The sequence below is a fragment of the Neolamprologus multifasciatus genome, chromosome 9 (genome assembly GCF_963576455.1).
Source record: "Neolamprologus multifasciatus chromosome 9, fNeoMul1.2, whole genome shotgun sequence".
NCBI classification, from domain to species: domain Eukaryota; kingdom Metazoa; phylum Chordata; class Actinopteri; order Cichliformes; family Cichlidae; genus Neolamprologus; species Neolamprologus multifasciatus.
The window spans coordinates 19,999,935-20,025,877 of NC_140447.1; the positions used below are offsets into that span (position 1 = coordinate 19,999,935).

The 25,943-nt window shown below is 41.5% G+C and overlaps 1 protein-coding gene across 15 annotated transcripts in view; it reads right to left on the bottom strand.

Moving 5' to 3' along the window:
* Positions 1 to 25,943, bottom strand: part of kiaa1217 (KIAA1217 ortholog) — a 121,004-nt gene that overhangs the window by 34,281 nt on the left and 60,780 nt on the right. For 12 of the 15 annotated variants that reach the window (XM_085173239.1, XM_085173231.1, XM_085173235.1 and 9 more), the window contains exon 2: positions 12,125 to 12,411. In XM_085173239.1, coding sequence (XP_085029365.1) covers positions 12,125 to 12,411 — 287 coding nt within the window. The other 3 variants (XM_085173240.1, XM_085173242.1, XM_085173241.1) reach the window with 3 other exon arrangements.

The following is a 25,943-nucleotide window of genomic DNA, read 5'->3' on the forward strand; positions in this document are numbered from 1 at the left end:
AGTCGACCCGTCTGTGGATGTATTAGCCTAAACAACATCCACTACCAGGGTCCGACTACAATAGTGTTCATTCACGCGTCATGTCCTATGTAAACAAACAGAATGCACACAGGCAACCAGAGGAACAGGTTTCATTGACTCGTTCTATACTTCCTTGCTGGACATGAAAGAATGTAAACATGAGAGTTGAGGTTGAAGCTTTAAACACAAACTCAACTGTTGTGAGCACAGCTTTCCACTTAAGATGCTAATTTGGCTCGAGCTCTGGGGAGCAGAGCTAGAGCCAACTGTAATTACCTGGTCCGATCTGCATGAAAGACGACGGTGGCTCGGTGTACTGTTAACCCTTCGCTCAACTTGGTGCTATAAGCAAAATATCAGAATGAGACAGGTTGAGCGAAGGGTTAACAGTACACCGAGCCACCGTCGTCTTTCATGCAGATCGGACCTGCCGTAGTTGATACGATAGGAATGAATGTGTAGTAAAACATAATCAAGAAAAGAGTTGGAAGCGCCAAATTGTCAGAGCTAATTAGCAAACGTGAGTCAAAAACTTAATGCCGCTGCAGTTCTACACAACTCCGAAGTATAAAGCCCCTGTCAGTCAGCTGGTCAGCTCTCAGTCTGTATGTCTGTGGACAGACCATCACCCTTTGTCTACCTTAGCCTAAATGACATTATTCCAAAATCCCCCAGTCATCCATTCCTATTCACTGCTACCGAATCCCTCCCTCCCCCCACCTCTGATGCATTCCTCCTCTAATCCCCTCATCAAAATCCCCAGATGACCTTTCCAGAGATGGTTATATTTGTTTAATTGTTGCATTCATTTATAGCATCTACAGCTGACCATGGAAGTGTGAAAAGATAAGATCCTACTACTTAAAAAAAAAAAGTTCCAAAAATGTATATGCAAAACAGTAACCTTGACTGTTACCATCTCATTTGTAAAATATTACACTGAAAAATCAAATATAACCACAGTGCACTGCAGGATGATTATCTCTTACACCACTTAGGACATGCTGGACAACAGCTGAGCAACACTCCCCAACTGATTTTATCTGCTCACACACAAGTGAGCCAGCGTTATCACTAGCAGACATCGCCCTCTCCACTGAATAAGCAAGGTTAAAAAAACGGCAACTCTGCGCAACCCATCGGATGTAATCGGCAATGTGTGGTCATGAAGTAGAGAACGCCAACTTCACGAGGTTGTTTCGTGTCGTATTCGTTTAGTTTGCATACAAGAATAAAAGTACAGATTTAGCTAAATGAATATGATCAAGCAAAAATCAAGTTCCACATTAGATTTAAAAAATAAATATATGTGAAGACAGCATTTACCATGCTTCAGAAATGACAGTCTTCTTCCGAAGGTGACTTCCATGTGAGACTGGAAACTCCCTGGCCTAAGGGAAACAGGGTTTCTTCCTCCAGTGTTATTTCAGCTCTCGAAGCACTCAGTACAACTGCCCTGTCCAGCTTCCTTCTCTTTCTGTTCTACCTCACAGCGGATGCCCCCCCCTGCGCCCAGTCCAATGCACACACTCTCCCACATCCCTAACGATCCAGCAACACAATACAAACACACACAGTCCACACCAGGCAGACAGCAGGGGGAAGCCATTGTTTTTCTGTGTGCTTTTTTACATTTGTGTAACGCTAAGACTATATCGGAGAGTGAAGGACATCTGCACAAGTCATGATGCTCAATATTTCTTATTTTCAGGCCATTCCAACATCTGAGGGGTGCAAAAGATCAGATTCCTGCAAACAGCTTTAAATTCTATGATGTTTCCATTTTGAGATAAAAAAGGAAAAAAAACTAAATACATTTATCTTAAAACAGCAGCTTCACAATAAACTCTCAGCCCAATCTCAGCTTCCATCGCACTGCCTGAGGGTGCGATGGAAGACAGAAAGATGACACTTGTGTCTCAAGGAGATAAGACCCTTCTCCAAGGATCTCGAGGGCTTGGCAGGCCCTTATCCAGTAGCATAAACACATGGACACACCCATGAAAATATATGTATGATCACCTTGCTGCAGTGTTTCTGGGAAAGCTTTATTGAATGTTGGGATAATTACAAAAACAATTTGTGCGGCTTTGTTAAAAAGCTTTGTTGTGCTTCAGGCCTTGCACTCGTTCAAAGCCGTTACGTAAGAAAGCAGGCCCAGACTTAAACTTAGACTGACAGATCATGTACTAGCCTTGCATGCAACGATTTGCACACATCTATAAATGTGTACATGCAAAAAATAAAAATAAAAAAAAAATCTCCCGTTCTCACCCTCTTGTCTCTCTTACCAAACAAATACATGCAAAATATTTGCTGACAGGGCTGGAGAGACACGTTCTGTTCAGACTTGCTCTTCAATATGACTTTATCAACAGAAAGACAGGTTTCGTAGTTCCCAACCCTTGGAGCATCCCAAAATAACACAAAAGCAACAGAGTATTCCTTCATGGCCAAAAACCACATCCACGTCCTGGGCTGTCAACACAGAGCGTCTCTCTCTCTGGGGGGGGAAATAAAGGACTTTCCAGGTCTAATTTAAGCCACCCTGTGTGTATATCTGGGCATCAGAGGATGCGTGTGTGTGTGTGTAGCTCTGTGGTCAACATGATAAAGAGGGTTTTCTTCTCTTTAGGGCACTTTTAATCCTGTATCTTCTATGATGTCACACACACTGTATAATCTAATAGAAACAAGGCAGCATAATTTGATTTTCTTCCACCTCACCTTTTTTGATTACCATGAACAGGCCATTTTTTCTGGTTCTAAGTCACAGTATTTTGTCAAGTGTCAAGTCTCCTTCTACTCCCATGAAAGCAAGCCTGATAATGGCTTTGCTATTCGTGCCTAATTAACAAGTCACCAAAGACCACACAGCTCCTCCACCGAACCTAAGGTTTATTATACCCGCTCTCCCAGAGGAGAGCTTTTTGGTGTGTCTGTGTGTTTGTGTGCACAGACAGACAAAAAAGACAGATAATCACTAATAGGTTGAACTTTTCAGTAAGCCTGATCCACATTAGTTTTCACTGTCTTTCCCCTCCTCACCAAGGACTGGCCGTAGCATACAGTGTCTGTTATCCACTTCTAATTCCAGCGTCTTACTGCTGAGCTGCAAATGAGACCAAAAAGTAGCTATTCACACAAATAAATAGACACAAAATGCTGGCCTATGAGCTTGAGGTTACGCAATTGCTATGTGAGATTCCAGTCCTCTTCTTCAACGGAGAGCAGTGGAAATTAAAGCTTAAGATGCTAAGTCACCATCATGTTTCCACTCTATGACACACTTGTTTTGTTGGCTGTCATGTTAGCGCTAACTGCAATGTGTTAAACAGCCCGCTAAACACAATGTAGCACGGGCTGAGTTGCACGACTGTGTGAAGGGTTGTATAAACACGAACCAAAGCTAAGGTAAAGAACTGAATCTGTAGCACACGCTCCACTTCTGTCAAACCGGCTAATTTATTAATTCCAGTATCTGCCCATACTTGCCTGCTATACACTACTTTACATTCCAGGTGTTCCCTATCTTCTTTATCATCTTGTTTAGCAACAGTAAAACCTGTGTGAACCTTTGCATCTATACCGACTTCGACTAGTGTTGCTGCACTGCTCTCCTCTGTGCACCTAACACTGCATTGCCTTTATCTTCAGTGAGAAGGGCCAAGTGGAAATAAATGCAGGAGATCAAAATGAAGTTTGAACCAGATGCTCAGAACTGGTCCTGTCAGTGGCAAAAATCCTCCCGGTGTGCCTTTTGAAATCAGGCTCATACCTTTGGCCTAAGGTGGAGTCCAGATGCTGGGCTGCATGCAAAGGCTTGCAAAAGAAGGACACAAAAAAGGGGGGAAAAAACCCAAAACTATGGGAAAAACAGCCCCTTTTGCTTAGTTATGATGTTTGGAATGTATTGGCCTATATATAAGAACAGTAACAATTTATGATATAAAGTAATATTGCTTATTTTATATTGTAGTGTTGGGATGGTTTTCAAAATCCATTTCAATGGATAATACATGCCCTTACTTGTAATTTGAAGTGTATTATGTTAAGATTGCTCAGAGTGAGTAATGCCTTTGCTTTAACTTTGTGTTAAACTAACATTGCATTGAGCGTAACACTGTAAATGAATCTGGCATTTACTCAGGATTCTACCCAAAGCAAAACTGAGCCCGGGAGTCTGTCTGACAAAAATGTTTTATCTAGCAAATACATTTTTCCTTGACCTTTTATTTTTCTACAGCATCAAGTTAGAATGAAAACTAGTAAACAAGATAAAAAGTAGATTGAATTTACACTCTTTTTAGAACATTTTCTTGTCGACTCGACTTGCAACTTTACCTCTTAAAACAGAGAAGCACTACAAAGGCAGCTTTTACCTTCTTTGTTTTCCTACAGCATGAAAGAGGTAAAAAATAAAGAAATAAAAAATAATCTGCAATGCTAAATAGAGGAGATTGTTTCACCTCACATCCCTCTTTTTTATTTCCAGCACACCTTAAATTTTTAAAGTTGTTCTAAAATAATAATGATTCTAACTTTGGAGTTTTAAAGGAAAAGATGCGATGCAAATTATGTGAGTGGCTTTACTGCAAGCCATATTTTTATATTATTACTACTAATATTGAAGAATTAAAACTGCACTGCAGAGTTCGCTGGATGTAATCAATGGGTCCTGCTTTGAACTTACCACACTTGCGAATCTCTAATTATTCAAGACCTCGCAAAAACCTTTTTGTTCTATGAATATATGTAAATACAATTTTAAAAAGACAGAGCAGAAAGTTTGATTTTTAGCACGACCACATGATATGAAAACACTGACTGCTGTAATTTAACATTATTGGCAGGGACAGTGTTAATAATAATGAAGTCAGTGCTAAGTGAGATAAGGCTAGCATGGTGTTGAGTCCCTTCTCCTGTACACAGAGTCCCTACAAGAGCAGCCTTGCTTGTTATCTCTGCAACATAGTGGCACTGACAGGATAGCATTCCATTTTAATAAAGCTGCAAGTTTAAAGACAAAAGTTTGCAAGTTTGGACAAAAAGTCAGCAGGGCCAATAAAGGATGGAATCCCCATACCACCAAATGACCAAGAGCTTGTTATTTCATACCAGAGGTACATGAATGTGCAAAGTTGACTGGTCAAGCATGCTTATAAAAAGGACCCTCAGAGATACTGTGCTCATCTTTAAGTAATCTTAAACAGCAAAAGGTGGATTAGAAAATGATCAGAGAATCCATTAAGATTGCTGAATACAACAAATTAATATGGGACTCATCGTATATCAAACTGTGCTTTACTCAAATGTCTAATCACCCTTTCCTGAACATTGTAGCTTAGTTATTAGGGTTTGTAAGAGGGCAGCGATGTTAATGAAATAATATAAGCAGTTACTCTCATGTAAGGCTCCTCGGGCTCCAACCGCTGTATTAGAAATGCTCCTGAATGTTAACAAAGGAATGTAAGGGCGTGAGCTTAAACGTGTCCCATACATCAGACTGTTGCAGATCCTTGTAGCAACTACCTGTACGTTAAGCCAACAATGCATCTGAAGATAACTGCTGATGTGCGACTTTAAGAAGGGCTAATACGGCTCCGAAGAGAAGACTGAAAAGAGCTCAGACCTGATTAGCTGGTCTGATTAACACACTGGCATTGCATTTGAGACAGTGTGCAAAATTCTGTCTGGCTTCACTCATTATCAGCAGTGATCAGTGGCAGGTCCATCAGGGCCCTCTGTCAGAGCAGCTTAACCGCCCCCCACCCCAAACCCCCAACGACACTCGGGATTAGACACAGCCGTGGCGCCACTCTTTAGACCACTTGTCCTCTCGGTTGGGGTGCTGCGTCCCCCCCGCCACGTGACCCCAGTTAATTGGCAGGTCAGTGCCTGTCCGTCATTAACGGTTCTTGTTTGTGTTACCGAAGGCAGCTCTCAAAGTGTTACTTCATGCAGAGGTGGCAGATGCTATTAAAAAGCCATCCAGAGCCATTTCCAGGGTTTGATAATTAAAAACAGATGTTCTGCCGCAGACCTGCAGGACACACCGACTCTTTGTGTGGTTTCAGATGCAAGGTGCAACACAGGGAGTGTCTTGTGAAAAGACATCCGTGGGTTTAAATATTTCAGCATGCAACACCTGAATGTGTGCATGGTGATGTCCCAGTCACTGCACGACTATTGTGCCAGAAGGGACAATGACAAATGATCTTTTCTTGTGTGGGCAAGAACACTCCCCCCAAGACTAGCTCTGCTACTTCTTCTTCTGTTTTTTTCTTCTTTTCTCTGATCATGGTCACATCTCTCTCAGGGAGTCTATGCATGTTTGAAGCATTTATCTAGCTGACCTTGGCTTCAGGGAGCAAGAGTGTAGCAGGGCCACACAGAGAAAAGTATGTGCCTAAATGTTGCAATGCCTCATAAAGACTCAAGAGAAGTGCTTACAGTGTATTTTCTCTATGTATACTTGAGTGTATTTAAGCATCTGAGTTCAACATGGATTGCTGAGCTGCCATCTTATAGACACTGAAATTGTTAGTAGAAATCATATTTTGTATTAATTATTAGTGTCAATGTTATGGATTTTGGACTCTGGGTTTTTCCATTTTGGACTTTTGAATTGTTCTTTATGACTTAATGCTCCATTGGCTTCTGAGATTGATTATTCTTGATCACTGTCTTTACTCTTGAGTTCTTGGTATTAGTGAATTGTTTTCAGTTAATATTTTGCTTAGGGATTAGTTTTGCTATTATTTATGTTTTTATTTTGGTAGTCTTTTGTTTTTAGTATCTTGTTTTGTCATTGTGGATTTGTTTCAGCTGTGTCTCTTACCCTGGCGTTTCCCATCTCCCTGGTTTCCTCACGTGTTTATTTATAGCCTCGGTCTGTCTTAGATCACTGTCGCGTCTTACTGTTTATTTTCCTGCACGCCTGCCTGCGAGTCTTTCCCCATTTAATTTATGGATGTTGTTTTCTGCCTATTGCAGTTATTCTTCTTTACCTGAATAAAAGCTTGATTTTTGTTCATTTACCCCGGTCTAAAGAATCTGCATTTGGGTCCACCTTCACACCAATACATGACAAATGGATTAAAAAGAGGCTTAGACATAGCATGATGTTTCACATGTGTTGCAGGGTTGGCCGACTGGATGACTACATCAGCTACCTGTGTTTGGGTAGCTGATAGAGTCCACTGTTGGTTGTAATACAGGGGTGGGTAATTCCAGGCCCCAAGGGCCGATGTCCTGCAGGTTTTAGATCTCACCTTGGGTCAACACACCTGAATCACATGATTAGTTTGTTACCAGGCTTCTGGAGAACTTCAGGACATGTTGAGGAGCTAATTTAACCATTTAAATCAGCTGTGTTGGTTCAAGGACACATCTGAAGCCTGCAGGGACACCGGCCCTCGAGGCCTGTAGTTGCCCACCCCTGTTGTAATATATAGTGAGGCAACTTTTTGTTGTACCCCTGCGCAAATATCTTGACCGCAGGTTGGTGGACTGACAGAGACTGGTTGGAAAACTTTACCCTATCACCTACACATGCGAACATATACCCTTAATTCACATTTTATCAAACATGTGTGCCATAAATACAATACCTATGGTAATTGCACAGAACACAACATGACAATGGCACCCTGTATATTTGGTATATTTGGGTGCGTTGAGTGCCTTAAAAAGTCTTGTTTAAAAACTTTCTCTTTAATTAAAATTCATAAAACAGAACAAACTGTTCAGATCACACTCTGACCATTCATGTTGCGGGAGAACTGCATTATGAGCATCTCTTTCCCAAAAACATTTGCCCATCTTGAAATATGTGCCCTCATAAGACATAGGCCAACAGATTATCACAGCTTGGGGGTGCAGACCTTTCTGTCTGTCTGTCTGTCTGTATGATGCCCACAGCTGCAGACAGCTGTCCTAACATGGCCGCCCCACTCTGGAGAGAAACCCGGAGCCTGGCAAGTCACAGCTCATCAAACACAGACACTGGCACACAAGCGGAAGGAGGGAATTCATTGTGTGTGTGTGTTCGTGACCAGTCGAGCAGCTCGGTTTGTGCTTGTCTAAGCCCCTGGGCAGAGGGAGAGGGATGAGAGGATAGGTGGCGGTCAGGCCAACGGGATCTTATCTCACCTCCCTTGGGTGGAATCCAGGTTTTTTGCAAACCCAATGAAGAGCAGAGGAAATTAAAACGCTTCTGCTTTTGTTGCGGATTTAAAGATCACAGAAGAATCAAGAATCAAGGGATCCCTTTTATAAGCATGAGGCAAGCAGTCTGTAGCTATGTGTGAGGGTATCTGTGTGATTATTCCTAAAAGACTGGGGTCATCACTTTTCGGGCTGACACAATATCATCTTCCTAACCTCTGGTTGACCTTGAAGCATCTCCGCCTTTGTAACTCAAACCTGCTTCTTCCTTCTGAAGCACGCATCGCCACTGATGTTGCTTTTCCTGTATGGTAGGCATGTTTGAATCTGCGTGAGAACGGTGGCAGGTCTATTTTTTTTTCCCACACTTTCACAAGAATGTTGTTGTGGGCAAGATGACACATTTTCTGGCAGTTATTTTTTCCTTTAAATCTGAATAATTACACCCCTCAGGACACCGAATGACAAACACTTCAATAAACTTGTCATTATTTTCATTTTCTGCTGCTTCTGTTAGCAGTGACTTATTGCATTATTCTTGACATCCAGAATTGGATCATGCCAACTGCATTCTTCACTCATCTTTTTCTCATTTATCAGCGTTGAATTTATTTGCCAGGCATTGGTGCTCGAAAGCTGCCTGCTTTTTGACAGCGTCTTGTATCTTCATCCTGGACACGATGTATTCAAGACCCATCAGCGCCCGAATCCCATCCCACATGTCTGAGTAACACATATGCAGTTTCTCTCCAAAAGAAAAAAAAATCAACTTGAAGGTGTCACGCTTTGCAAACTGACAGTCAGCACCAGCAGATCTCTCATCTCAGTTCAGTGTTTCAGCAGCTGAGAGAAGAACTTCACAGGACATAAAACTTGACATTTTTAGAGTAACTATGTCACCTACAAATAAAGACAGTAAGCTCTCTGTGACTCCGGAATGACCCATAACATTTTTTTATACAAGCTCATCAAAAAAACAAAAGAAACTACCATATAACAGCATGTTTACAGGCGGCAAGCAGCAGCCTTGATTTTTTTTCTGAGTAAATAACCTTCTCCAAAGCCCTGAGAGATAAAGAAGAAACCGGAACAGTCCTGGCAGCCTAATCAGGGAAACAAGCCCACAGCTTTAGTCTACTCGTATTAGTGCATAAAATATTAAATGCAACATTAAAGCACGAGCCACAAAGTTTGGGAAAACACAGCAACTCTCAACAAGCTCCAATTGCGGATCTTTTTACGCATAAACACACAGCCAAAAGAAATATAAGATGACACACAAGATCTCACATGCCTGGTATGAATCTTCACCTCAACTCACCAGCAGCGACAACAACAACAGGAACCAGCCGCGTAGCAATCACAGCTATACTGTCATATAATCATCATCACCATCATTATCACGCAGGATGCAGCACGTTATTAAGGTATAACCCCAGACGTCCGTTCACAATGGATCATTTGCTTTGCAATTATAGCTACATAAGTGGCAAAATTACGGGGATGCTGCACACGGGATTGCACATTTTGGATAATTTACACCTCAAGGCGTCAACCTAATTAAATGTGTCGATTTGTATTCTTGGGAGAGAAGGGGAAAAAAACTCGTGCGCCAAGTTTTGCATTTTCCTCTTGGAAGTTTGCAGCACCTGACAGCAGCCTGGTGCGCGCTGTCTCTGGCGCAATAGTAAAACTCCAGGGCGTTTCAGTGTGCTCATAAGAGCAACAATCCATGCATCTTTGTAGTACTTCCACGCGCACTAATATGTGAAAAGGCACTGGACGTCTAGAAAAAAAGAAACCAGTACATTTCCCGATGTATCCTACCTTTTCTTCTTCTCCTCTCTGACTGGACTCTCGTCTCCGTTGTGATAAATGTATTCCTTTGTACTTAAAAGGAAAAAAAAAGTTTATTCTTATTCTTCCGCGGGCTTCACGTACAGCGAGCCATGCTTCCAAACAACCTTCCGGTCCATAGCCTGCACAGCATTAAGAGCGCTCCTGCACTCACACACACAGAGAGAGCTCTCACACTGCCAGGATCCCAGCTCTCTCCGACAGGCACCTACAAGTAAACTGAGCCCTTCCAGCTGTGACATCACGAGTCACTATAGCAACTCTGACTCCACCCAGCCGGGAGCCGAACTTACCTGTCTGACTATCTAAACTTCACAACAGAAGTCCTCCTTTTTATCCCCACTCGTGCGCAGGATAAAACCACCCAAATATACACTTACCCCCTCCCCTCCATTTTTCTCACCAATGAGAATCGGTAATTGATTCGGAAGAGAAAACAATGCATGTGCACAGTGCAAGCTCACCGTATTCAGAAAGCAAACAAACCGGTTGATCAACCTGGGCAAATTCGATACTATCATTCATGACGAGTGATATTAGGCTATATATGCAAACCTACAGAGTTACTAATCAAGGCAGCGGATTGAAGCTGCACCTCATGAAAAGGCATTGCTTTGCATGTGGGCTGGCCCGAAAACAGCACACACACACAAAATTCTTTCTTCTTTCACAATACCTTGTGCCATTTCCTGGAGCTCCCTGTGGCTTTGTGCCAGTCTCACTATTACCTCGATTGTTTTGGCTACAAAGCCAGCTAGCCTCCCCTCCATCTTTTATCTCCTCTGACCCTGAGCAAACAAACCAGATCAGGTGAGCCAAATGTCCACCTAGAGACTCCCTTTGTGCTTACGTCCTTACTGACTTCAGAAAGGTGAAGCACAAGGAGAATTTATAACCTTTAAAAGTTCCCACATAACAGTGGGAAAGGCATATTTCACACAAACGCATATTTTAATACTAACACCTGTTAATTAAATATTGGATACCAAAACAGGAAGGTATGACCCGCTGGTTTGGAGGATCCTTTTTATTCCTTCATAAAAATACAACCTCATTGCTCCACAGCAGCTGTGGGAGGGAAATGTGACAGGCAGATTTATTGGACACATTTCACATCTAACCTGCAGCAACAAAACAGGAAGGAAAGAGTTGTGCAGATAAAACTGCGGTTTATAAAGGAAGTGAAAACTATCTATTCCAAGACTGGATAAAGGCATTTTCATATCTGTTTATACCTAATTCTGTGGAAACTAGTTATTTACTTTTTGACCTAACTTGCACTATCGTGTCGAATATGGTCGTGCTGTAATGAACTGAACTAAATCGCAACATTAAATACAGTCTGATTAATGCAATTCTAAAAAACAGTATTACTATCTTCTTTTAGTTCAGCTAAAATGTCCTGTATGTACTATATTGATAAGTACATAGCTATACATCACTGTACACAATAAATATTATATTATTACTGACAATATTTACTGTCAAGTCATGATGTATATAATTTATTCCAACATCTTCTCACTCTGCACCGCATTGCACCTGTGTACGTATCAAAATAAATATGCTATACATGTTGTGATTATCCGTTTCAATATTCTGTGAAGTACATTGAGAGCAATGAAAAAAAAAAAGAGCCCAATTCCTTGTATGTGTAGACGGACTTAGTCAGTAAAGCTGTTTGTTTGTGAAGTAGAGGAAAACGTCTTGTTCTTTAACTGTTAAGTGTGCCATCAGCAACAGCACCTACCATACAGATGAATTTAGCTCAAAACAAGGTTGAGAGAAGATTTCTTTTTAAAAAATAGGATCTGAAATGCTTGTTGATGCACTTATTTATTCCACAGATAAGAAAGTATAGAAAGAAAGTATAGTGGCTCAATGCATAACACCTGTGGGGGGTTCAAACTTGGGGAAGTTGTGGCTGGCACCTTGGCCCAGGACACTAGATCTTCCCAGCATTTGAAATCTCAAGAGGTCTAGTTTTTGTTTATTTATTCATATTTTTTTTATGTTCAAACCAGGTGCGCCTGGTCGAACAACATAACACACGTTGATCTTTCTGCAGCCTACTGACCTGTTCCCTCAGCCTTTCCTGGTGACCCATGATCGCCGAAGCATGGTGGGGGTATTTTTGCTTCAGATGCTCCAGAAAGGCCTCCCTCTTCTTGTCCATATCTGGCGGCTGCATAGCCAGAATCTCTCTGGTGCTGCGAGCTCCTCCTAAAGTGTGCCTTCGGGGGATTGTGCGGCTGCCTTTGGCGTCCCCTCTTGAAGGGGCAGTCCCATTTGGGGACGCCTGTCTGCGGCTTATGTGCTCAGCGTCCTCTGGGGACGTTACCTTTAGGTTGCTTTTGGTTTGTTCTGAGGAAGGGACACACACACACACACACAAAGAGAAAAGGGGTCAAATGTGACGCACTCACGTTTCGACATCAAGAGCATGTGTGTGCATGCATGTCATTCTTCCATAAGTCAAAAGTAGGGCATGTCAGTGCAAATCAGCCAACTGTAACTTTGTGAAAAGGAAATAAATAATATTCTCTCTTCCTGGTATAACAAAGTCTGTGTGTGAATATGAATAACAAACATTTTATGCATATTTGAATGACTGTTAGCAACACTGATACACACTTCATTACATATTCATGCAGTTTTAAATTTCTGCAATAAATCCTGGATTGAACGTGACAGACACAACACTGAAGATGAAAACGCTAAATTGAAACAGCTGTTCAGGTTTCTTTCCGTTACGAAACACAAGGAAACCCAGTAACAGAAGGAGGCACAAATGGAGAAACTCGGAGACGATATCCAGAGCATCTGTTTATGCATCAAGTGCCTCATGAAACTGGGGGAGTAAGCAGAAGCTGCCAGGTGCAATCATTTTAACTTTTTCAGGAATGAAAATAAATAAATAAATGAATATCAGAGAAGCTACCTGCACATGTGGAGTTCCCAAATATTCCATGTGTTCACAGAATTAAAGAAAAGCAAGCAGCCCTCCAGGCATTTTTCAACCTTTTAAGTCCCATCAGGAACATGTTTTTTACCCTTTATCACATGTTAAAAATACGCAGAAGACACATATTTTATGTGGCGTGGAACTGAGGTAAACACAGCCCTATACTGTTGTTATGATGTCTTAAATCAATCATTGCACGAAGAGAAGAGAAGAGAAGAGAAGAGAAGAGAAGAGAAGAGAAGAGAAGAGAAGAGAAGAGAATGAAGGAGGCGGTTCTTCAACTGTGGAAAAGAGGGGGGAAAGCAATAAAGCAAGCTGATCTGCTGCCTTGTTTTGTAGACAGGTAGCTGGAGCTGTAATGTGTACCTTTCAGAGGGTAATGACGGAAAATAAAGGACCTCTTACAGAGTTCAGCTCTTCAACAGCTGAAGGAGGAAATTTCGAGTGATTTGCCACTATTTTGCAGGTTGCTTAACGCAGCTTTTCTTGTCTTTTTCTTTGAAAGATTGAAAGCGTGCTGTGAGCCACAGATGAAAAGGCAATTTCTCGTTTTCTTCTCAGACATGTTTGGACTAAACTAGTTTCGGAGATTTAACTATTGGAGTAATTTGTATCTAAAAAAAAAAGTGCTTGTTTTCTTCCAGCATCTACTACATCCTTTCCACCTTTCTTTCAATCTAGAGTTGTGTCTGTTTTGCTCTAACCTGCAGATCTGCAAAGCATAAAACTGCTTTCATCACTAAGCACAAAAGGCAGGCTTAATTTTTTTCATAATTATCGTGCGGTGGTGCGTCACGCTCAGAGCCCGTCACCAGCGCACCCACACTCCCACCCTGCTCAAGTTCAGAACAGCAAGACCTCTCATGTATTTCCAATTTCTATTTTTAACTCCCAAACACAGCTTTCCCCACTGCTAACCAAATTACACTCAGCAGACAAAACACACTCAAACCCTCTAAAGGATGTGAATTCATTTGCTGGTTTCATGTCACAAAGCTCATTACCTTCCTCAAGTGAGCAATCTCTGTCTTCATCTGCAATTTCTTCTTCCATCGCGCTCTGAGATCAACGCGCTCAGTGCCCGTGAAAAAGCGAGGCCGGGGGACTCAGCCAACTGCTTGCTTAGAGATTCCAGACATGGCTCACATGGAAAAGGGGGCTTGAGATAGGCCCTGCCCCACAGCCCCAGGATAGACTGGTGGGGATTTAGAAAGTCAACTGCATTCCAGGACAGAGAGTGACTAGACCCTCACCCCTAGAGCTAAAAGCTCTACTGTTGCTGCCACGCATTGGTCATAGACTATGTAAAGCAAATGGTATATAGAGCACTACAAAAGAAGATACTGACAAGAAGCAGCAAGAAATCTTTTTAAAACTGGACACTGAGAGAGGTGTCAAACAGCCTGTGACACACAAACACATATGCATACTCTCACAGACAGAGTCTGTTCTTTATCAAGACTTTGTCTGCAGGCTGTCTCTTGTTTAGCTCTCCGTCCCTGTTGAGAGGCCCACTAGACGCTAGCATGCATCCAAATGTGTCATAACCTATTTCTGAGCCACATCCAAACGTCTCTCAGACTGTGGCAGCGAGCTAATATGTGATCGAGTTATCTGATCAGCAAAACAGAATAAGACAAGCATCACTCCTGCAGGCAGTGTTGATTCCAACTGGGAAGTTCTCAGGAGACACCAGAGGCTCACGCTGGCTCCTGATCTTTAGCTTCTGTACAGCAACACAACATTTTGTGCAAATACATTCGCTGGCTTCATACGTGTGTGTGTGTGTGTGTGTGTGTGTCTGGGTTTGTTTTTTTTTTGTTGTTGTTGTTGTTTTTAAAGCAGGGGGATAGGGAAGGCATACATCCGATGTCATTTCTTTGCAGCTGCTGATGTAAGTGACCGGATCTAAATGTAAGAGAGGAAGGCAAAAGTTGATGTACCTTAACAGAAGACGTGAGGGGATCAATAGCGTAGCTTGTGGGCCGTGTAACTGAAACTGCCAGGCCAAGGGCACGAACAAACATGCAGCAGCTGACCTATAATGTCTAACATATGGAGACGAGGCTTCTTCCACCCACTTTCTGTCTGCTTTCACCCACCCATGTGCCCAGACGCTTCACTGTAAAAGTCAGAATTAGCCGGCCAGTAGACAGGGAAATCATTGAGTCAAAGTGTGAAAAGAAATATGTGCAAATGAAGTATTTTCATCCAGTGTGACTGCAGATAAGTAGGAAAAACAATGAGTCAATGCAGCCTGCTGTTTTAACTTTGCAGTAAAATGTTATTTAAAAGCCTTTATTGGCTGGCAATGACAAAATGAGTACTAAGTTGCTTTACTAAAACTAGCTTTGTTGCAAGCTTAGCCATCTCAGTAACATCAGTGTTCGTGTGTGAAAAATTCTTCAGTCAGGACAATGACACATACATCATCCCAGGCAACCACCAGGTCAGTTCGGCTAAACCAAACACATAATTAAAGCAGCTCCTCCAAACCAACAATTACATCCTGCGCTCCTTTACTGACAGCTTTCCAGACCCCCCAAAAAATGACCTGCTTCTTTAAGAATGTCACAGGGGATATTCAAGTCAATTGCTTCTCACTCCAGTGGCTCAAGAGTGTAATTCTCTCTTTCACAGCTGCCATGTTGACTAAATGATGGCCCTCTCAGTTGAAAGACAACACGAAGCACTTGTGCATGAACACCAGGTCTTACAAGGAGCAGGGGCGTCCCACTGTTACTGCAGTTACTTTCTCGCCGTCACGTATTTATGGAGGAATGTATCCCTGTGCACACTCCCACTCTCCCCTACTATTACTATCCCATAACTACGCAGTTAGATACAAAGCCCTGTTGTGTGCAATAAAAGTAGGGTTCATGTAGAAATGCCCTAAAGACATGACTGGTGATGCACGTAACCGCTCTGGTCCACTGTCGAGTATCTGAAAGCATTTTTATTATGTAAAACTTATCAGAGTTAGAATATCAGTTAATCCTTCGTGTGGAACTGAGCCATGCATACACAGAGGATCTCATTTAAATATGATTACAGGAAGTCAGGCTCCTAATGTTGTAATAATATCCATTTTAACAAGTCATTAAGACTATTACAGAGACAAAAAAAATCCTTGTTTGAATAAACACTGCCTTTGGGGTGTAATGATTATGACTCACTTTAAATTTTTAACCATGCTAGTGGTGAGGGATAACAGTGCTGTGTCATCTGTTAGCCAAGTGGCCTAATATAAAATTTTGCACACACATGCATGAATTCCTCTGACTTCTCATTCAGCCACTGGCAAGACAAATGTTTTACCTCAACATCTCCTGGGTTCATTTTTTTCATTTTTCTTTCTTCTTTTGCACAAATTCTGAACATTAAGTCTGAATTTTAATGTATTTTGTGATTTTATTTTACTTTACCCCTTATGTCATCCTCTTAGAGTTTTAACCTTTTGGTTTTGAATTAAATGTACTGATAGAGATCTGGTAGGCAACTAGCTATGGCTAACGCTCTCTCTTTTTTCTTTTTTTTACAGTGGCAGTGACCTGAAATATGAACGTATTGATATATAGCACAGTTCAAAAGCCATTCCTCATCTTTTTACAGTTTGCTCCCAAAGACCGAGACTGGTCTTTCAGAGTTTTTCTTTAGACTTTGGCTGCTTCTTCATTCATGCTCAGTCCAGCCTTTGTACCTGACCATGTTGAGAGGAATATATCTTTAAGTCACTTAACATTGACCTATCAATGATTCAAGCATAAAAAAGGCACCATGCTGAAGGAATGAACCAGTGTTTTGTCTACACATGACATACATCTTAGCAAAGAACCAAATTTAAATTGCATCTTCAGGCACTTTGTTATTAGCAACCTGTCTCAAAAACACTTTCCATTTCTTTAGATGAAAAATACCAAAAACAAGTCTGACAGACATAAAAGTGTATTTTAGGAGGCCAAAAAAAGAAGTGGTAGGTGGAGGCTCTGTCGTGGTTTCAACTAGTGGTCTTGGAGGTATTGTATAAACTGATGGAATTATCAAAGCAGAAAAGCACCATCAAATTTGATCCACCAGAGAGCAATGCTATCTAGAATACATCTGATTCAGAATGGCTTCATTTTTCAGCATGACAGTAATACCAAACACACTGCGAATGAAGTAGAGGCATACCTGGAAACAAAAACACACACTGGAACACTCTCAGTCCTAGACTAGCCTCTCCAGAGCATGGACCTCAAGATTACTGAAGCAATATGGGATCATCTTGACAATGAACAGGACAAAAAGCACCCATATATTCAAGTAAGAGCTTTGAATGCCCTTCAAGAAGCCTGGAGAACTATTCCTGAAGACTACTTAAAGAATTTACAAGAAAGCTTGTCTAAGAGAGTTCAGGCTGTTAAGTACAAACTGTACCATTCTATAGACTATTTCCCATTTTCCTAGAAAAATAAAAATAAATAAATAGGATGCTAAAGACTTTTACACAGTACTGGAAATTAAATTAAACAGTCCAAATAGTTATTGTCAAAAACTAAAATTTTGTTTTTCCATTTGCTTTCCTATCACTTTTACCTTTTCTGTTAAGACCAGCTGATTCCATGTCCTCGACTTATCACATTACCGTCCTCCACCCACAGCCAGAGCTGCACACTGACACTGCCAAGCTGCAGTCACGGGCTAATGCGAGTGCCATTGGAGGTGACCTTCTGAAAATAAACCAGTTTCTACAGTGAAATCTCGCTGATTGCTGATCTGATAGATAAGCTGTTTCCGTGGAGGTAAGTGATAAAGAATTATAAAACCCCTTTGCAATGCAGCTCTGCAACATTTTTCGAAACTAACTCATATGAACACAAACGCAGGCATTCAAGCATTCGCATGCAGGGGATATCTGACTTCCTGTGTGGGTATCTGTTTCACTTTTTACAGATACGAGGCAGAAAAACAAAAACTTGTCCAGCAAATCAACACATGCAAAATGATTTCTGATACAGAGAAAGGGCCAGATAGACTACTTCCATAAGGAGGAATGCCACTTCAAGTGTAGCTTAAGGCTCAAGGAAACTGCACACCAATCAGAGAGGCTCTGTGAAGAAAGTGACTCAAAAACCTTCCCTTGAAAATCCTGTGGCTGAGTGGGCTGTTGTTTTGATTCAAGGGGTTGATTATATCATTTTCAGGTCAGGATGACACCAATCTGCAGAGAACAACGGGCTGTTATATTTGAAAGAAAATCTGTGATCTAGCGGGAATTCATGACTTATTAGAACTTAAATTTTTATTCTATAATTTTATCGTATACATGTGTTGTTTTTGTTGCTAGTGTAATACAGTCCTCTTTCTTCCTTTGCCTTTGTTTGCGTGACTTGTTAAATCAGGAGTGCTCCACAAAGCCTCTGTGTGCAGAAGCGCATTCACCCATAGCTGTGGTGTCCATACGGGACACTGGGCCTGTCATATTGCACCCTACAGTAAATAAACAGCAGTGTTTTCCAAATGTCTCTGGCTATCCTTCCCATTAAGAATACAAAACAGTCCACTCCATCGTGGAGGATTTAAACACTGCATATGACATAAACGTATTACAACTTACAAAGAAATTCTTAAATAGATTCCTCTATTTAGAAATATAATATAAGTTATTTTTCTATTTTCTTTAAATTTTCTGCCTTTCTGTCATTTTTTCCCCCTCAACCCTCCCACACTTGTTCCCATTGCTATCTCGCACCTAATGAGGCATATCCCAGCTGCCGTGTCACTAGTAATGACCATTGCTCTTCACCCTGTTAGCCAAGACCACCACAACATCTGTCTCAGCTCAAACGAGCAGATACTCAAACTTCCACGGCGCGCGCCGCGATCACAATTTTCTCTTTCAATTAAGATATATGCACGTACGTATGCACAGATACAGACGCTGTGGATGTTGTGTGCATTTGAGTGTACGTAGTCAGATACTCTGGCCTTTCCAGACTTTCCACTCTGCTGAAGCCATATAAACAGACAGGGCTGCCAACCTGACAGGCAGTCGGCCAAAAGATATGAGTTACAGACATTTGGTCTCGTGTGTATGTGGCTGTCAGCGCTGGGAAAAGTAGCAGCGGTGTGGTAAAGTGGATGTGATGTGAAAACTGTTATGGAAGAGCAGAGAATGTGACAGCTTAGCATTGCAAAGTGATGGTCAAATACATATTTATCAAACTGGATATGCTGAGAACGTTCAAGTAAAGCTTATTGCTGTAGCTGGACTCAATGAAGCATGGCAAACCGATTTTACTGCTTAGACACTACCTTGAAGTGGAATGGCTTATCGCAAGTGGTGGATGAGACTCGCAGATCTTTAACTGAAGTGCAGAGTTAATGGCATCTCAATGGACTACAGCTTCAATAAAATTTAACTCAGGTCAGGTCTGACATCAACGTGCATCGTGGGTAATCCGACGAATAAGTGGACAGCTGTTGGAGGAATCCACACAGGTATAGTAGTTTATGAATGATTTTATATTCTTTGATAGCCAAATCTGGCAAGGTAAACATCCTTGTAATCTCTTTTGTAATCTAAATTCTGAGTAGTATTTGGTTGCAATCAGATAAACATACCATGTGGCCCGAGACAAATTTAAAAAATCAAGCGTGAAGTACTGAGGCTCTTCATCGACACTTAGAGCTGCTCATTTGTGATCGGATCACTGCAAAATGCATCTCAGTACATGGTGTGAGCAGAGCCATAGTCTATGACATAAGCAGGACATGGTCTTAGTTTCTTGTGAAATGAAATAATACTTGAGACCTGATGAAATCCTTGATAACACACACACATTTTGTTACTTCTTGTCCATCTAACAAAGCAAACAAGAGGGGAGGCCAGGAAAAGAGCCATGGAAAGAGGACGCCTATTAGTTCAGATAACGGCGTCTAAAGCATTCAGAGGACAGCTCAAACTAACAACTGTGTTCACTGGCAAGCTGCATTCATGGGCACATCCACCTGCTACAACTTTCTAACAGACATCAGCCCTGGACTACTTCAAAGCAAGAAACAAACTTCTCTAACTAAATATGTTGTGGTAACTTTTAACATGCCCTGCATGTTCTTCACACCAGGGGGTGCTCTTGAACATGCGCCTGGGATGCTGAGTAGTGATTAGGAGAAAATGACAGCGCCTACATGTGCCTGAGCATGAGACGGAGAGAACAGGAAGAAGACTGCGTGTTTGTGTAGCTTTTCAGGCACCCACAAGGAAACAGGTTTTATAATACTGTCTTTGTCATTTATTAACTAAGACAGTAAGAGCTGCTTAATGAACTGGTGTGTTTGTTAGTGTGCCTGTGTGCACAATTATAAATGTGTAGGCACATATGTTTGCCAGGAAACGCCAGCAGCGTGCACACTTCATTAACTCCTGGCCAGAGTAGGTGTAAGTCAACCTAGCCACTGGCTCAGATATCTGCTTGTCTCCCGTGACAACAGTCTCTGGGCCAACGGTGAAGCTGGTGGCGTCCCAAGGGTGAGGGATGGGGAGACGCTGACAACAGCTGCGACTGGGAGGAGGACAACTACCCATGAGTCAGAGGGGAGGTATATGCTGCCTCTTGTTGCCTGTCTGAGAGAACTTTTTTCTTTTGAATCTCGAGTCATCCTTCCTTTGTATCCGAATCTCCGGAGACTATCCTGTCTTGAACTCTCTTCCTGGATAAAGAGATAAGAGTGCGCTGGGGTAGAAAACATTTCATTGCAGTTAATTGAATGGCAACCGATCCCCAGCGTGACTCATCTGTTTAATACCCTACCAATTGTGACTGGAGCTTGGTATCATCCAAAAAGCAGCACAGATTCGATCTCTGGGTTTCAATATCTTTTGACATAGCTATACCTCACTGGCAAGGAACTGATGCCACTTTCCATGCCCTTTCATTGCATGTGAATTTTATTCTTTATCAGCTTTTCCATGAAAATCTTACATTGCTGATTTTTCTCCTGACACAGAGAGATGTCATTTTCTGCTGAATTCTGCGCATCTCATGATAACTTCGCCACATACGCCCAGTCTGCCTACAGAGTGTTCATAAGTCATAAGTGATGCAGCAAGTTTAAATGCATGAAGTGATAAAAAGTCAAATTGCCAGGCCTCTCACACACTGTGTGCTTGGTGATAAGGTATCTCTTATCTGTTTTGGCAAGTTTTCCGCGTCAACACATTTACCATTAAGTGCACACAGCAGAAATGCATGTGCGACTTTTGCATACAAAAGCTCACACAAGCATATTAGCACAAACAAACACACACATACACTCATATATATATATATATATATATATATATATATATACATATATATTACTATGAACAACCAGGCTTAAATTGATGAGACAAAGCACTCTTTTCTGATTATTAGATAGACTCAGACAGATTTTAAGACAGATGAAGATACGCTAGTTAGAGTACAGCAAAGTCCTAAGCAAATGAAAGCACATGGCATCCATTTAAATACGCCTTTCAATATGCCAGCTCTCTCTCAAGTTTATTAAAAAGTGATTGCACTGCAATTGACTCTCTTCATAGTGATAAGCAGCTTAGGGCCCAGACTTTCTCAACCAGCCAGTCGTATGCTCCTCACTTTCCCCCTCTGCCCTGTATATCTCTCCTTCTCCGTTTTTCGCTCATGCTAGCAGGGCATAACCGGCGTTAAAGGTTGTTTCTAACCGACATTTTAAAAATGCAGATTACAAAGGTAGTTTTAATCTGACTGAATTTGAGCAATCTGTCCCTTTTCTTAACTGCACTTGCGGAGTGCCGTACAGCATGCAGGCTAGGAGGAAGCACCTGAAGGAAAGCCAGAGAGCCCCTGGGAACTCCACACAGAGCACCCACAGCTAGCCAGGAGATCCAAACCAGGAACCTCCTCACTGTGAGTTGGCCTCTGCACCACGGTGCCGTCCCTGCTTGTTGTGTGAAGCTGAATAGCTGCAAAGGGTTTCTACTCTGGAGAGGTGAGTGCTGTTCGAGCTGATAAGTGATGCAGGTGCTGGTGGTATATGAAACGGGCCGTTGGAGGGGAAGTCACTCTGAGATCCAGAGAACACTAGTGCCTCTGTCCCAGACTTTATCTGTAAAGCCTGCTGCCTGCTGTCCATGTGTTGCGTGTTTGTGGCTGTGTGTTCCTGTATTGATGTATGTATATGTGTTTCAGTCATGTGGTGGACTGACTCCAGGCTTAAACCTCTCTGGAACAGAAGGTACTGAGGCTGGAAGACCCAACCACTGTGACGGAGAGAATTCCTTAATGCACAAAGGGTGATTTAACCGTAATGCTGTAGGCTAAGTGCATTCTTCCCCCCTCACTAAAATGGTCATTTTGAAGATATATAGTTTTTTGCTTTACCACAGAAAACATATTGTAAATATTTTCAGTAGTTGAAAGAGGAGACTTTCTTTTTGCTTTATGGGATCACAAAAGTTCAGGTGGTCAACTGTGAGGCGAAGTAAGAAAAGAAACAACACAAGCTTTATTGTAGTGTGGTTGCAGGATGATGAAATGCTGTTGCTTTCCCATGGCAGAGCAGGAGAAAAGTGAGTGCCTGCAAAGTTTAATAGTTTTCCCACAGTGTGGTGACAAGCAAAAGCCGGGATCAGGTCACGGGAGCAAAGGCTTCTCAGCCAGTGATTGGTTTACCCCAACAGTGAAAGTAATTTGTATTTAAATCTGATTTGATACTATATTAAACTCCCTGAGTGCTCACACTGTTGGCACAATAGGCTATTGTAGCAACTGGACACTACAGAGGTCAAAGCTTTATACTACAAGCTCCACTCTTAGTATAAAGAACAGCTTTATTACTTGACTAACATGTTTTGGCCTGTGACCTTCATCGTGTCATCTTGTACAGTATAAAAACTTTGCCCGTTTAAAAGTCGCAACGGGCAAAGTGAAGATGGTTATTCATCGAATGATTTTCAACTGTGCTCTGATCAATGACTTCATGCAACGTGCAAGCTATCACTCCTAGCGATGAACTCACAAAGGGGCTTTAAGTCTTTCAGCCATCTGTTTTGGTTTCACAGACAGCAACTTTAGTGTTCTGGGATTTCAGCGTTCCTGTTGCTTTGTTTTAAATCTGTTTCCATGGGAAATTCGCGGATAAACAGATTAGATGCTCCCTTTACAGCAGCAAGCAATACACTGACAAAATTAGAAAGTACTTGGTGGACACAGCAGAGCACTTCACAGCTAAAGAGACACTTCAGGAGGCAGCAAAGACCAAAACAGACCTAAAAGCTCAAGCTACAGAGTACAAATTTAGATTTCTTAGGAAGCCAAAGTGTCAACTCCAAATTAATTGCTAGTATTTACATCATAACCGCTTTTTATTAATCATATGTTGGTGCTTAATATGTGCGGCACTGCCCAAAACAAGGCGAGAATCCGAGCTAGTCTGTAAATAAGGGCCACACCAAAAGTAGCTTAACAGTATAGCTACAAGCGTGCGCCGCCAAATCTCAAATTTTTCTGGGAATCAAAAGCCTCACCAGCAAGAAAAGAGTGCAGCAAGACACTCATCTGTTCCAGAAGACAGACATAAAACCGTCACTTCATTTACTATTAATTTGTTTCACGCTAAATCCTTTAAGGCTATATTAACGTGTCTGTCTTCTTCAGCAGAATCCGCTGTAGTTCGTTCCTTCGCTCTGTGGCAGCAGCAGAAACAGCCTCTGATATAAATTATTTTTAACACAGGCCTAAAAATAACCTCAGGAAAAGTGCGCCGGACACAAAGGCTCGATGATTTGAGGAGGGGAGAAAAGACATTTTCAGAGATCTTTATATTTCAGCCTAAGGAGCTAGCCAGACCCTACCACCATCCACCACCCCCAAGTCCCCTGATTGGTTATTAATGACATCATCTCCAGGACCAACCCTCTCCTCAGCTCAACAATGTCATCAGTGCCGAAGCATCTCAGTGATGTAATGCAGGGAGGGCCATAGCAAACAGTCAAGTAGAACCCCTTTCCTCTTTCCTTGCCTAACTTCTTTCTCCCATTTCTTCTTTCTCATTCCCTTTTCCAGCTTCACTATTTGATCACTCCATTTTAGCTCATCGGCTTTAGCCAGATAACATCTTTTCCCACCTGTTTATTAGTGCTTAAATACAGGACATGGAGATTTGCAGTTAAGCCCAGAGCAATTAAGAGATTTTAAACGGCTGCTAAAAAGACAAGGAACAATGACAGAAGCATTTACACTTCCTAATCCTGTCTGTGTCCCGCAGCTGTAATTAAAATATGGATCAAAGATCACGCCAGTTTTATTCCAGCTGAGTGTGAGTAAAGACTTTTAAAAAAACCCAGGTGTGCATTACGTCATTAGATTCTAGTTATAACCTCTGTAAATACAAAGCATGAGACTAGTCTGTACTCTTAGATGAATAGACACAGTGCTATAATGTTATGTAGTGAACTTTAAATCAAATCTAAGTAACCTAAACCGGCACATACTGTAAGTACGTGCAAATGTGCAGTCAGCCATCTGAGTGTTATGTCACTTTGTCCCCATTTGATTTTTTTTTCAGACTATTCCTTCTTTTTGGCTTGACTTCACATCTGTTTTTTTAATCACAATTTGCGAGAGTGTTTGTATGTGTGTACGTGTGTCCTGGGCAAACATCCAGAACTCAAGCAGATTAGTGAGGGGACTCTACCCTGATCAAAGCAGCGCAGAATCCAGCTTACTGGGGCATACTGTGTAACGCATAACCTCCATGGAAGTGATACTGTACATACTGCAGGCTCACGGACAAAGCACCAAAGATGTTTAAATGGATCAGTTGATATTTTTTTTTCTTTTTTGTATGTGTCCTTCCGATCGTCATGACAGATTTCATCAGAAAAAAAGCTGAAGTTGAACTCTAAGTGTAGCCATCAAGTGTGAAGCATGCAGCTGTCAGCTGCGCCTTAGAAATTGTACTCGAAATAGTCCAAAGAAATTGTATTGGAAAATTTCCTCTGGTGACACAGATACATCTTTGATTCTGAGATTACAACAACATAATTCCAAATCCCAGAAACACAGAACAACATTTTCTGGATCTGCAAAAGCTTAAGTCATTTAATTTCATAAGCCTGACAGAAAGTAAGTAAAAAAAAAAAAAATATATATATATATATATATATATATATATATATATATATATATTTTTTTTTTTTTTTTTTTTTTTTTTTAAGGTTTCATGATGTGTGCACATCCAGGCAAACATTTGTTTGGGGTTTTTCTTTGGTTCCTGAGTAAAAACACAATGTGTTGCTAAAAAAGAGGAAGACCTGCACACTTCTTGAATGAGGCCTGAGGAAGATTCTTTGGATCAAATGTTCCTTTTGTATAATTGTTTTAAAATGACATTATTCCTTGGAGCCAAATAGTGTGCAGATCTTTTGTTTCAAGTCTGAACATGCAAATATGGAGCCACTGGCAACACTGTTGTGGATCTGTGACCCCACCCTGCAACTCAACAAGCACTGAGCAGCTGTTTTCTTGGTGAAATGGCTATGACAACCTCACTGTTCCCCACCTGCCCAGCAATAAAATGCACAACAACCATCTGGGGAAGATAGAGGAACATTTAGTGGCTAAACTGCCAGAAATTGCTCTAGGTTGCAGGATGCAATTATCAATGAAGAACTCTCTAGAGACTTAGAACAGCTTCTGGGAAGCTTGAACTTTCCTGTATATGAGTTTTTAATAGGGTTCAGTCTGCCAACTTTATTGTCCTAGTTTTACATGCTTTCTGTCAGTGAACGGTCGATTTTGCTAGTTAAGTTCAGAAAATGTATTAGTCTTCCAAAATGAAATGTTCTCTACATCGACCCCTATTTTTTATCTAAAAATAGTGTGAAATAAAGTAAAATGGAATTTTTAGAGAAATATATATT